The sequence below is a fragment of the Narcine bancroftii genome, chromosome 1 (genome assembly GCF_036971445.1).
Source record: "Narcine bancroftii isolate sNarBan1 chromosome 1, sNarBan1.hap1, whole genome shotgun sequence".
NCBI lineage: Eukaryota > Metazoa > Chordata > Chondrichthyes > Torpediniformes > Narcinidae > Narcine > Narcine bancroftii.
Window position 1 is genome coordinate 224,371,105 of NC_091469.1, and position 13,129 is coordinate 224,384,233.

Below are 13,129 nucleotides of genomic sequence, written 5' to 3' on the forward strand. Positions count from 1 at the left end.
TAGACATACAGCACAGGCCTTTTCAGCCCAGGAGTGTGTGCTGGCCAGTTTCCACCTAATTAACCTACACCCCTGGTGGGGAAAACCCACACATACACGGGAGAACGTACAAACTCCTTACAGACAGGATGGGATTCGAACCCCGGTCACTGGCGCTGTAAAGGCGTTGTGCTAATTGCTACGCCATCCATACTGCCCAACGAATCACACTTTTCAAGCACAAATAATTTTCGTCACTTATTAAATGGCCACAGACAACATAATCCTTGTCCTGCACCACGTTGCAGCTGTCTCCAGTGACAGATTTCAGTGAGAACATCCTTGTAGAAGCTTTTTCCCAGAGTCAAAGGCCCGTAAGGTAGGGCAGCACAGAAACGAGTCCCCCACTGAACATTGCTCACCCACTTACACTCACCCTCAATAACCCCTTCCTTATTCTCATCACCTCCTCCCAAGATTCATGACAGGTGCAATTTAGTTACCAATCAACATTCACCTATTTAAATTGTGAGAGGAAACTGAAAGAACTGGAGAAAACCCGTATGGTCAGAGAGCTCTTACACCTTGGATTGGCTTCCCCAGTGATGTTCATTTATGAACTAGAATTTGCATTACATTTAATAAAAATATTAGAAATTGTTTTGTAAGCTTGAAGTTGTCAATATCAACCTGAAAATTCTAAATATTAATTGGAAAGTTCTTTCTTCCAAAGGCACCTCTGCAAGCATCAACGGCTGCCTCAGTCTCTGCAAGTCAACCAAGTACTAAGGTAAGTGGAAAATGTGAAATGTATGTCAACTGTTAATGAAGCAAAAGAAACCTCTGCAGATAAATTAGCAGATATGACAGAGCTCTGTTCACTCTTGACTCTCCTGTTTCCCATGATTCCAGAATCTTCCCTTTGATGCCCCAAAATGATTTCCCACTGTAACCAAATCAGCTTTACAAAGAGGAGCCAAGCACCCCATTCAAAATGTATTGCCAACACCAAATTTAGTTAATTTGTTGTCAAAGCTGAGTGAGTGTTGCTTTTGCCGGGCTTCCCCAAAAGCCTGAAAACAAACTAATTCATACACAAAAAAAAACCAAGTTTTAACATAAACTATCATGAATGGTTGAGTTTAAAGTGATAATTATTCACCTTTACACTTAGTGACAGATTAGCACTACAGAAAAGTAAATCAGAAATTGCAATTTAACTGTAAACAGCTGTTATATACAGTCACAGTCGTACAATTTGAAAACAGGCCCTTCAGCCCAACTTGCCCACACTGACTAAAATGTCCCAAGCACACGAGTCCCAGCTTCCCACATCTTCCCCGTATCCCTCTAAACCTATCCTATCCATGTATCTGTCCCTTTTTTTTAAAAAACGTTGTAATAGTATCTGTTGCCTGGGATGTTCACAGGAACATATTTCATTCCTATTAAATTAGAATCTGTAAGACTTTTGAAATGATTTTTATTTTTATTTTTGAAGGATAAAGATGCATTTGACCTGCTTGCAGAAACCCTTCCTTCAGAGGCACCTGACGATACAGCTCCAAAATACACTGGTCCAGAAGTGAAGGTACAAACCATTTGATCTGATGAAACTTCCAGTCCCTTAAAAACAGGTTCCCATTACAGGACTGTATCGCTGAAGCTTGCATAGTATAAAGGTGAAGCCAGTGTCTTCTGTTCCCAATAAGAGAATAAAATAACCATCTGTATTTTAAAATAATGGCCAGACATCTCCTGGTGTTTAACATAAGTACAGGTACACAATCCTTTATCTGAAACCCTTGGCGGACAGACAGTGTGATCCGAATTTTGGATTTTTCCAGATTTCAGAACAAATGCCAGCTGCCCCAGATTTAAGCCCACCCGAAATGTGCTGCCGTATCCACCCACTTCCAGTTGCGCTGGCGTCTCTCCCCCGCTCGCCCCACCGAGTCATGCTTTGGTCTTTCCCCTGCTTGCCCCAACGAGTCACGCTGCCATCTCTCCCTCCACCCACCTCCCCCCTTGCCCACCCGAGTTACACTGCTGTCTTCCCCCCCCCCTCCACCCTGCCCTGCCTAACCTAACCGCGCTGCTGTTTCCCTCTCTCTTTTTCTCTCTCTCTCCCTCCACTGTACCAGCACCAGGAAAAAATTGTCGCTATTTGGAGCTTTCCTGATTTTAGATGTCATGATAAAGGATTGTGTACCTGTATTATCAAACAAAATGTAACCATGTGTCACATTGGATGGAAAGTGTCCGAAAAGCTAGGTGAAAGAGGAAGGTTTTAAGGAGGAAAGAAAGATAAGCAGGGATTCCAGAGATTTGGGCCTGAGTAGCCAAAAAGCAAACTTGCTAATGATAGAAGATTTACATTTAGAAATTATCAAGATATTGTGATCCAGAAGGTGCTATGGCTGGTAGAGATTACGGACATTGCAAGGGAGTGAAATTTGAAAGCAGTTGAGGCATCACATAGGAGTGAACCAACAAAATGTAGTGGCAGGAGCAGGAGTGATGGATGACGTGAACAATAAAAATGAGGATGCTGCAGAGCTTAAAAAAAATGGAAGCAGGTGAGTGTGAGCAATGATAAAAGGTTGAAGAAGACTGGTGAGGTCAAATGCTGCAGGGGAACATTCCATGGTGTTTTATTAGAGTGTATTCAAACAGAATTTGACAACCATTTGAGAATTAGTACGTTGCAAAAAGATTGATTAAAGAATTGGAGAAGAAAGGGGGTCTTAAATTAGGATTTAAAAAGCAGAAAACATAAATTTAAAAATGAACTGTAGAAATCTGAGGTTAAAAATGTGCTGGTGGGTGATGCTCAGCACGTCAGGCAGCAAACTCCACAAATGTAGAGATGTGCAGATACTGCCTGATCTGCTGAGTGCTTCCAGCATAGAAAGAAGTTGCAGAGTCTCTACTGTCAACTCCTGCTGGCTTTTACAGGGAGCCTTTTCAGGCTGGATGAATAATGTCTTGATTAAGCACATTTAAAGGTGAAGGACATATTAAATTAGACAGAACTTGCCCCTTTGTTTAGATCAAGGGATTGTCTAATGTAATTTTACTTATTTTCTATCCAGAATTATTTTAAAAGAAATATTATTAAATAGACGATTATGGAGAGGTTTTTGATTCAGATTATATTTAATTTGTAATATGTATATGATATGACCTGTTATTTGTATTAGAAGACTTTGTATATATGATTTGTAATGTTAAACTCAATACAAATAATTTAAAAAGAAAGAAAAGTGAAGGACATTGAATGGACATTGAAATTGGTGTTGGTTTAACTTTATTTTTTGTACTTTTAGGAATCGAATGTAGATAAGAAGAAGGTTGAACGAGTTGGTGAGCGAGACGACACATTACCATCTGATTATATATTTATAGAGAAGCCTGGTCCTCAGGTAAGGATTCAACAACTCCTTTAAGACAGTCAAGAATTGTTCTTATTGTTTTATTCTTCCCAAATCTTTCTATGTAAGACACTTATATTCAATGCTCTCTTTTTAAAAAGCTCAAGTTACTTATGTATTTTTGCAAGCAAAGTATGTTCCTGACCATTGTGAATCACAATGGAACTGACAGTTACAAATTGCTTCATAGTTAAGGCCGAAATCTGTGTACACCCTTGCCCTCTAATAATTCTGCAACATTAATATATATATATTTATTGTTCACCCTGTTTTTTATAGGGTACTTGAATGATTTTGATGTATTTGTTTTACTGCTTTATGAGCTGCTTTTAAGTTAAAGTAGCTCTGATTGAATTATTATAAGAATCTAACAGTGTTTTCTCTGTAAATAGGATAAGCTGGCTCCCTCCACTGATACAAAAGAAAAACCAAAGGTGAGTGGAGCAAGGATTAGGGGAGATGTCAGAGAAAGGTTTTATTTCACAGAGTTGTCGGAGCTTAGAATGCAGTGCTGGGGCTGGTGGTAGAGGCTGGTGCAATACGCATATTTAAAAGATTCTTAGGGGCATGCATGCAAGAAAAATGGAGGGTTAAGGGCTGTGTGAGAGGATAGAGTTAGATTGATGTTAGGTTTATATCTTTGGCTTGGCTTCGCGGACGAAGATTTATGGAGGGGGTAAAAAGTCCACGTCAGCTGCAGGCTCGTTTGTGGCTGACCAGTCCGATGCGGGACAGGCAGACACGATTGCAGCGGTTGCAAGGGAAAATTGGTTGGTTGGGGTTGGGTGTTGGGTTTTTCCTCCTTTGCCTTTTGTCAGTGAGGTGGGCTCTGCGGTCTTCTTCAAAGGAGGCTGCTGCCCGCCAAACTGTGAGGCGCCAAGATGCACGGTTTGAGGCGTTATCAGCCCACTGGCGGTGGTCAATGTGGCAGGCACCAAGAGATTTCTTTAGGCAGTCCTTGTACCTTTTCTTTGGTGCACCTCTGTCACGGTGGCCAGTGGAGAGCTCGCCATATAATACGATCTTGGGAAGGCGATGGTCCTCCATTCTGGAGACGTGACCCATCCAGCGCAGCTGGATCTTCAGCAGCATGGACTCGATGCTGTCGACCTCTGCCATCTCGAGTACCTCGACGTTAGGGGTGTGAGCGCTCCAATGGATGTTGAGGATGGAGCGGAGACAACGCTGGTGGAAGCGTTCTAGGAGCCGTAGGTGGTGCCGGTAGAGGACCCATGATTCGGAGCCGAACAGGAGTGTGGGTATGACAACGGCTCTGTATACGCTTATCTTTGTGAGGTTTTTCAGTTGGTTGTTTTTCCAGACTCTTGTGTAGTCTTCCAAAGGCGCTATTTGCCTTGGCGAGTCTGTTGTCTATCTCATTGTCGATCCTTGCATCTGATGAAATGGTGCAGCCGAGATAGGTAAACTGGTTGACCGTTTTGAGTTTTGTGTGCCCGATGGAGATGTGGGGGGGCTGGTAGTCATGGTGGGGAGCTGGCTGATGGAGGACCTCAGTTTTCTTCAGGCTGACTTCCAGGCCAAACATTTTGGCAGTTTCCGCAAAGCAGGACGTCAAGCGCTGAAGAGCTGGCTCTGAATGGGCAACTAAAGCGGCATCATCTGCAAAGAGTAGTTCAAGGACAAGTTTCTCTTGTGTCTTGGTGTGAGCTTGCAGGCGCCTCAGATTGAAGAGACTGCCATCCGTGCGGTACCGGATGTAAACAGCGTCTTCATTGTTGGGGTCTTTCATGGCTTGGTTCAGCATCATGCTGAAGAAGATTGAAAAGAGGGTTGGTGCGAGAACACAGCCTTGCTTCACGCCATTGTTAATGGAGAAGGGTTCAGAGAGCTCATTGCTGTATCTGACCCGACCTTGTTGGTTTTCGTGCAGTTGGATAATCATGTTGAGGAACTTTGGGGGACATCCGATGCGCTCTAGTATTTGCCAAAGCCCTTTCCTGCTCACGGTGTCGAAGGCTTTGGTGAGGTCAACAAAGGTGATGTAGAGTCCTTTGTTTTGTTCTCTGCACTTTTCTTGGAGCTGTCTGAGGGCAAAGACCATGTCAGTGGTTCCTCTGTTTGCGCGAAAGCCGCACTGTGATTCTGGGAGAATATTCTCAGCGACACTAGGTATTATTCTATTTAGTAGAATCCTAGCGAAGATTTTGCCTGCAATGGAGAGCAACGTGATTCCCCTGTAGTTTGAGCAGTCTGATGATAGGTTTATATAGGTCAGCACAATATTGTGGACTAAAGGGCCTGTACTGTCCTGTATAATATTAAATTGTTCAGTGAGATAGGAAGGGGAAATTTTGAAGTAAGGAAAAATATAGATAATTGATAATTTTTCTTAAATGGCAAAGTTAGCTTTCATTTCAAAGAATTTTGGAGCAAACAAAATGAATACTTGCAAAAATCCTGTTTGGAGCATTGTCTCCAGTTGAAGTAAGAAGAGCACAAGCTTTACAAGAGGACGCCACAGTTGGCATAGTGGTTTGCGCAATGCCTTTACAATGCCAGCGATTGGGTCCGGAGCTGGGTTCAAATCCCACGCTGTCTGTAAAGTGTTTGTAGGTTCTCCCTGTGTCTGCGTGGGTTTTCTCTGGGGACATCAATTTCCTCCCACCCTTCAAAAGCCTACTGGGGTGTAGGCTAATGGGGTGTGAATTGGGTGGCATGGACTCATAGGGCTGAATTGACATGTTACAGTGCTGTAGTTCTAAATTTAAAAAAAGACTGATTTCTGAGGTGATGAGATTTTTCTATGTAGCAGGCTTATGTAAGATAGGATTTTACTCATTGTGGCTTGGTTGTTATTGAGAGTAATTGTATTGTGTTCTTTGAGGGATTCAGAAGGTATTTACTGGAGGGTCTGGGGCTCAGGTAAACAGTGTCACAACAAGCATTTTCAGGTGGCCAATTGCACCGCATGTAAAGCCGCATATTTTGCCAATATGTGGCTGTTGGGACTCCACGTGAATGTGCAGGAGGCGCTTGCAAGGTGAACTTTGTAACCCTCCTCCGAGAGGGATAATCGCCGCAGCACTGTGGCCTAAAAGCGGCTGCATTTGGGATGACAGTCAGCTGGCGAGCGCCTGACAGCTCCTCTCCCAGCTGCCCCTTCCCCCAGTGCAGGACATTGGGGCAGGGGCAGCTGGCTGGGCTGTCAGCACGGGAACTGCAAGGCTAGAGTGGCCGGTGGGGGAGAAGGGGGCTGAGCTGTCAGCGTGGGGACTGCAGGGCTAGAGTGGCTGGAGGGGGAGAACGGGGGCTGGAGCAGCCAGTGGGAGAGAACGGGGGCTGAAGTGGCCAACGGAAGAGAACGGGGGCTAGAGCGCCAGTGGGGGAAAACGGGGGGTGGAGCGGCCGGCGGGGGAGAACGGGGGTGGAGCGGCCGGCGGGGGAGAAGAAAGCTGGAGTGGCCGGCAGGTGAGTACTGTGCTCGAGTCGGGTACCAGCATTGTTTCGGCCAGCCCCCCTCTCCCCCATCGGTGCTCCAGCCCCTGTACTCACCTGCCAGTGCTCCAGCCTCCTCACCCGTTGGTGCTCCAGCCTCCTCCCCCACCAGCCGCTCCAGCCCCGTGAGTGGGGAGAGAGCAGGGCAGCGGGATCAGTGTGGGGACGTCCCACGCGGGACATCACCGTGCTGATAGCCCGCGCTGACTGCCCCAACTGACAGCCAGCCATCCTGAATTGATAGCCCAAGGGACAGGAGCCGGAATGCGCTCAGATGAGCATCCTGGTGCAACTGTCCTTTCAGGTGGCCAGCATTGCACTTTCAACACTGCCACCTGAACTGCAATTTAAAGGGATGTTTCTGCTTCTTCAGGCGCATTCTTAGCGGAGAATGCACCTGAAAAAGCCTAATGGGTGATCAGCTGATGAGAGGAGATTTCTATTTTTGAAGCCTGAGATTTTCTTTGCATATACAAAAAATAAAGAATGGAAAGTAAGTGCATTTGTGGCAGATTATATCATATTTTATATTGTATATAGTTATGTTTTTGAAGGAGATAGATTGTGGGTGTAGTGTAGGTCACAAACAAACACAAAACAGATCTCATATAAAATGCAAGAGCTCTGCTCAAATCAGACACTCTGGGCCCAGGGCCTTTGTAAAGACAATGGAAGCTGCTTTGCTGAAGGACTTCACAAGGAGGTGTTAATTGGACATGCTGTGGAGTAATGGATTATTGTTTGGAAAGAAGCAGATAAAGGTCAGAAGTTTGGGTGTGGTGCCGCAATCTGGATGTAGTTTGCTGATCATGTGGTTTTGCAGGCAGAGAGAGAGAGAGAGAGGGGAGACCAATCAGGCTTTCTCTAAGGGAGAGAAAGAGAGAGAACTGGTTTCTGCAGTGATGGCAATCTGGCAGCTTGTTTAAAACCCTATTTTGAAGACGGGTTGTGAGTTCTGAGTTCAGCCTGTTGAAACAATCCATGTGGTCCATACAAGAGGAAACGGCTGGCTAGAGTGTTTCATCTGAAATAAGGGAAACAAAAGGAACTCTGTGGTGACATGCAGAAGAAGAGGTTATCATTTGGAAAACCCTGATGGGGCAAGTTTCTTCGGCAAGACGCTGAAGTGGCTGATCGGAGGGATCGTTTGTGTCCAACGAGCAACAAATCTCTCTCTGTAACCAACAAGAACCTTCCTGAGTGGTAACCATTTAAGCACCAGAGCTTGGTGAAAGTTCATAAATATTCAATTCTGTGCACAGTATAAGAATTGTCTGATACCAGTGAACTTTGAGGAGTGAGAAGATTGGATTGTGAATCAAAGAATTTTTCTGAACATATGCACATTACCTACACATGCACTTAGAATTAGAAGGGGGTTAAGTTAAGTTAATAGTAATAAGTTAAAAGTTTGATCCTGATTTTATGTTTAAAGAAAATTAAAACCAACTTTTGTTTAAGAAACCATTTGTCTTGGTGAATTTCTATTGCTGTTGGGTTTTGGGGTCCTCTGGGCCCGTAACATATTTCAAACATTTTTTTTGGAGTATGCTTGAGGAGTGATACGACTACTACTGCTCCAATTTCTTACATTGGTAGTAACAATATAATTACTAACATGATAAAAACAGCTACAAATCTGAAATAAAAGCAAAAATTGTTTGTGTCTGAAAGGTCAATAACTTGAAATATACACCCTTACAGTTTAGCTTCCTGACCTGCTATGGATTTTCAGATGTCTTGTTTTTCTTTTATGCTTCAGTGCTGCTTGGTTTGGGGCTTCCACATTTACATAATAGGAGATTTAGAACAAACGTAGGCAGTTGGACATATTGTTGTAGTAAACACGGAAACCAATAAAACATGTAGAGTATTAACAATAGCTCATCTTAAAATACAACCCATTCACTTCAATGTTAAAGCAGTTTAGAACATAGAACAATAGAAAAATACAGCAAAATACAGGCCCTTCAGCCCATGATGTTCTGCTGACCCATACACATATATATATATATATATATATATACCTACCAAAACAAAAACTAAACCCTCTTTACCCCATAACCCTCTATTTTGCTTGCATATTTAAGAATTTCTTAAATATGCCCATTGTTCCAGCCTCCACCACCACCATACTGCATTCCAGGCACCCAGCACTCTCTGTGTAGAAAATTTTACCCCTGATGTCTCCTCTAAACTTTCCTCCTTTCACTTTGCACAGATGCCCTCTGGTGTTTGATATTCCCACCCTAGGATAAAGGCTGCTGGCTGTCTACCTTATGTATTCCTCTCATAATCTTATAGACCTTGTATTAAGTCATCTCTCCTCCTTCTTCGCTCCAAAGAGAAAAGTTCCAGCTCTATAAACTTGACTCATAAGACATATTTTCCAATCCAGTCAACATCCTGGTAAATCTCCTTTGCACTTTCTCCATGGCTTCCACATCTTTCCCATAATGAGGTGACCAAAACTGAACAAAATATACTAAGTGTGGTCTCACCAGAGATTTAGAGAGCTGCAACATTACCTCATGACTCCTGAACTAAATTCCCCAACTAAGCATACCAGAGGCCTTCTTAACTACCCTATCTACCTGTGTGGCAACGTTGAGAGATGTAAGGATATGAACTCCAAGACCCCTCTGTTCTTCTGCACTGCTAAATATCCTACTTTGTACTCTGCTTTCAAGTTTGACCTTCCAAAATTCATCTCCCACTTACCTGGATTGAATTCCATCTGCCGCTTTTCTGGCCAATTCTGCATCCTATCTTTATTGGGTTGTAACTTACAACAACCTTCAACAATCTGTACATCTTATCTTTGTATCATCCGCAAACTTACTGATCTATCCCTCTATATCTTCATCCAAGGCAAGCATTATATATAACATATATAACAATTACAGGACGGAAACAGGCCATTAGGCCCTTCTAGTCCGCACCGAACCAAACACCCCTTTCTAGTCCCACCTCCCTGCACAATGCCCATAACTCTCCATCTTCTTCTCATCCATATACCTGTCCAACCTTTTCTTAAATAATACAATTGACTCCGCCGCCACTATTTCTCCCGGAAGATCATTCCACACGGCTACCATTCTCTGAGTAAAGAAGTTCCCCCTCATGTTACCTCTAAACCTCTGCCCCTTAATTCTTAACTCATGTCCTCTTGTTTTAATCTTTCCTCCTCTTAACGGAAATAGTCTATCCACATACATTCTGTCTATCCCTTAGTATCGTCTGCATATTTACTAATCCAATTCACCACCCCATCATCTAGATCATTAATGTATATAACGAACAACAATGGGCCCAATACAGATCCTTGAGGCACACCACTGGTCACCGGCCTCCAACCTGACAGACAATTATCCACTACCACCCTTTGGCCTCTCCCTTTCAGCCAATGTTCAATCCATTTGACTATCTTAAAATTTATACCTAAAGACTGCTCCTTCCTAACTAACCTTCCATGTGGTACCTTATCGAAGGCCTTACTGAAGTCCATATAGACAACATCCACTGCGCTACCCTCATCCACATTCCTAGTCACCTCTTCAAAAAATTCAATCAGATTGGTCAAACATGACCTTCCTCCCACAAATCCATGTTGAGTGCTCCTGATCAGACCCTGTCTATCCAGATGTTTATAAGTACTATCTCTAAGAATTTTCTCCATTAATTTACCTACCACAGACGTCAAACTTACAGGCCGATAGTTGCCAGGCTTCCTCCTTGAACCCTTTTTAAATAACGGAACCACATGTGCAATGCGCCAATCCTCCGGCACTATCCCCATATCTAATGACATTTGGAAAATTACCGCCAGAGCCTCTGCTATTTCCTCCCTCACTTCTCTCAATGTCCTGGGGAAGATCCCGTCTGGACCCGGAGACTTATCCACCTTTATATTCTTCAAAAGCCTTAAAACTACACCTTTTGTAATCTCTATATTCCCCATATTTACCCAATTTGCTTTTTTTTTTATCTCACATCTCCCAATATCCTTCTCCTTAGTGAATACCGAAGAAAGGAAACTGTTCAATATCTCCCCCATTTCTCTAGGCTCCACACACAGTTTTCTGCTCTGATTTTCTAAGGGACCAATTTTGTCTCTAGCTTTTCTCTTACCATTAACATATTTGTAGAACTCTTTTGGATTAGTTTTCACCCTGCTTGCCATAGTTTTCTCGTACCTTCTTTTAGCTTTCCTAATTCCTCTCTTAAGATTCCTCTTACATTCAATGTATCTTTCAAACATCTCCTTAACTCCATGCTTCTTATATCTAATGTACGCCTCCCTTTTTCTTCGAACCAAGTTTCCAATATTCCTTGAAAACCACGGCTCTCTCAAACCTTTTGCCCCTCCTTTTAACCTAACAGGAACATAAAGCTTTTGCACTCTCAAAAGCTGATCTTTAAAAGACTTCCATCTCTCTACTACATCCTGCCCATAAAACAAATTGTCCCAATGCACACCCTGCAAGTCCTTTCGCATCTCCTCAAATCTAGCTTTTCCCCAATCAAAAACCTCAATCCTTGGCCCTGATTTCTCTCTTTCCATAATGACATTGAAGCTGATGGCATTATGATCACTGGACCCGAAGTGCTCGCCAACACTAACCTCCGTCACTTGACCCATCCCATTTGCCAACAGTAGATCTAACACTGCTCCTTCTCTGGTCGGCACCTCTACATATTGTTGTAAAAAACTATCTTGCACACATTTCACAAACTCTAACCCATCCAGTCCTTTCACAGAATGTGTTTCCCAATCTATATGTGGAAAATTAAAATCTCCCATAATTACAACCCTGTGCTTATCGCAAATATCTACTATCTCCCTACAGATTTGCTCCTCTAGGTCTCGGTCCCCTCCGGGTGGTCTATAATACACCCCTACAAGTGTAACCTCTCCTTTCCTACTCCTCAGTTCCACCCAAATAGCCTCCGTGGATGTGCCCTCTAATCTATCCTTCCTAGGCACCGCTGTAATATTTTCCCTGACAAGCAATGCAACCCCACCTCCTCTTGCTCCTCCGACTCTATCACACCTAAAACAACGAAACCCAGGGATATTCAGCTGCCAATCACATCCCTCCTGCAACCATGTCTCACTAATCGCTACCACATCATACTTCCAAGTATCAATCCACACCTTCAGCTCATGCACCTTTTTTACAATACTCCTGGCATTAAAATATATGAATTTCAGGGATTTCCCAATTTTTAATCCCTGTTTTCCCTCATCTTTAAGAACAACATTATTTACTTTTCCTGCCAATTGCCCTTCATCTTCTCCCAGAGCATTTCCCTTCTCTATCACCTGCTCATCCATATTCAAATACTTACTACAAACTTTCTTTGTTTGCATTCTAACCTTCTCCTTACTGCTCTGTACTATTTTGTTCCCTCCCCCCAACCATTCTAGTTTAAAGGATCCTGAGTAGCCCTAGCAAATACCTCTGCCAGGATTCTGGTCCCCCTGGGATTTAAGTGTAACCCGTCCTTACTGTACAGGTCACATCTCCCCCAAAAAAGGTCCCAGTTATCCAGAAACTTAAAACCCTGCCCCTTACTCCACCCCTTCAGCCATGTGTTAATCCTCCACCTCATTCTATTTCTATTCACACTGTCACGTGGCACAGGGAGTAATCCAGAGATTACCCCCTTTGCGGTCCTTCTTTTTAACTCCCTACCTAACTGCCTGTACTCACTTTTTAGGACCGCTTCTCTAATTCTCCCTATGTCATTGGTACCTACATGTACCACGACCTCTGGCTCCTGTCCCTCCCACTTTAGGATATCTGGGACACGAGCAGCAATCCAGGCCATTTATAAAAAATCACAAAGAGTAGGGGGGGGTCCCAGAACAAACAGATCCCTGCAGAACTCTACCAGTCACTGTCCTCCAGACAGAATACTTCCTGTCTGCTATTACTCACTGCTTTCTACAAGCAAGCCAGTTCTGAATCTGGCAGTCTCATGCACTGCCAAGCTGAAACCACCTGCAAATTGGAGGAACAACTCCTCATCTTCTGTCTGGCCACTCGCCAAGCCAGAAGGCATAAACATAGACTTCTCCGGTTTCCATTTAAACCCCGCCCACATCGCCATCTTCATCTGTCTCTCTCACTCTATTCAATTTTCCCTCTGTCTCTTTTCACGGAGCCAAAATCAATTCTCATCTTTCCTCTTATAAAAACCAATTAACACTTTTGTTTGTTGGTCTGGACTCCTCCCCCTCCCATTCTTCCCAC

The 13,129-nt window shown here is 43.5% G+C and overlaps 1 protein-coding gene across 11 annotated transcripts in view; it reads left to right on the plus strand.

Moving 5' to 3' along the window:
- The window catches only part of cast (calpastatin), a 194,597-nt gene that overhangs the window by 125,880 nt on the left and 55,588 nt on the right, over positions 1 to 13,129 (plus strand). For all 11 annotated transcript variants that reach the window (XM_069891956.1, XM_069891995.1, XM_069891947.1 and 8 more), the window contains 4 exons: positions 713 to 769; positions 1,481 to 1,570; positions 3,309 to 3,404; positions 3,806 to 3,847. In XM_069891956.1, coding sequence (XP_069748057.1) covers positions 713 to 769; positions 1,481 to 1,570; positions 3,309 to 3,404; positions 3,806 to 3,847 — 285 coding nt within the window. The remainder of the gene's footprint in view (positions 1 to 712; positions 770 to 1,480; positions 1,571 to 3,308; positions 3,405 to 3,805; positions 3,848 to 13,129) is intronic.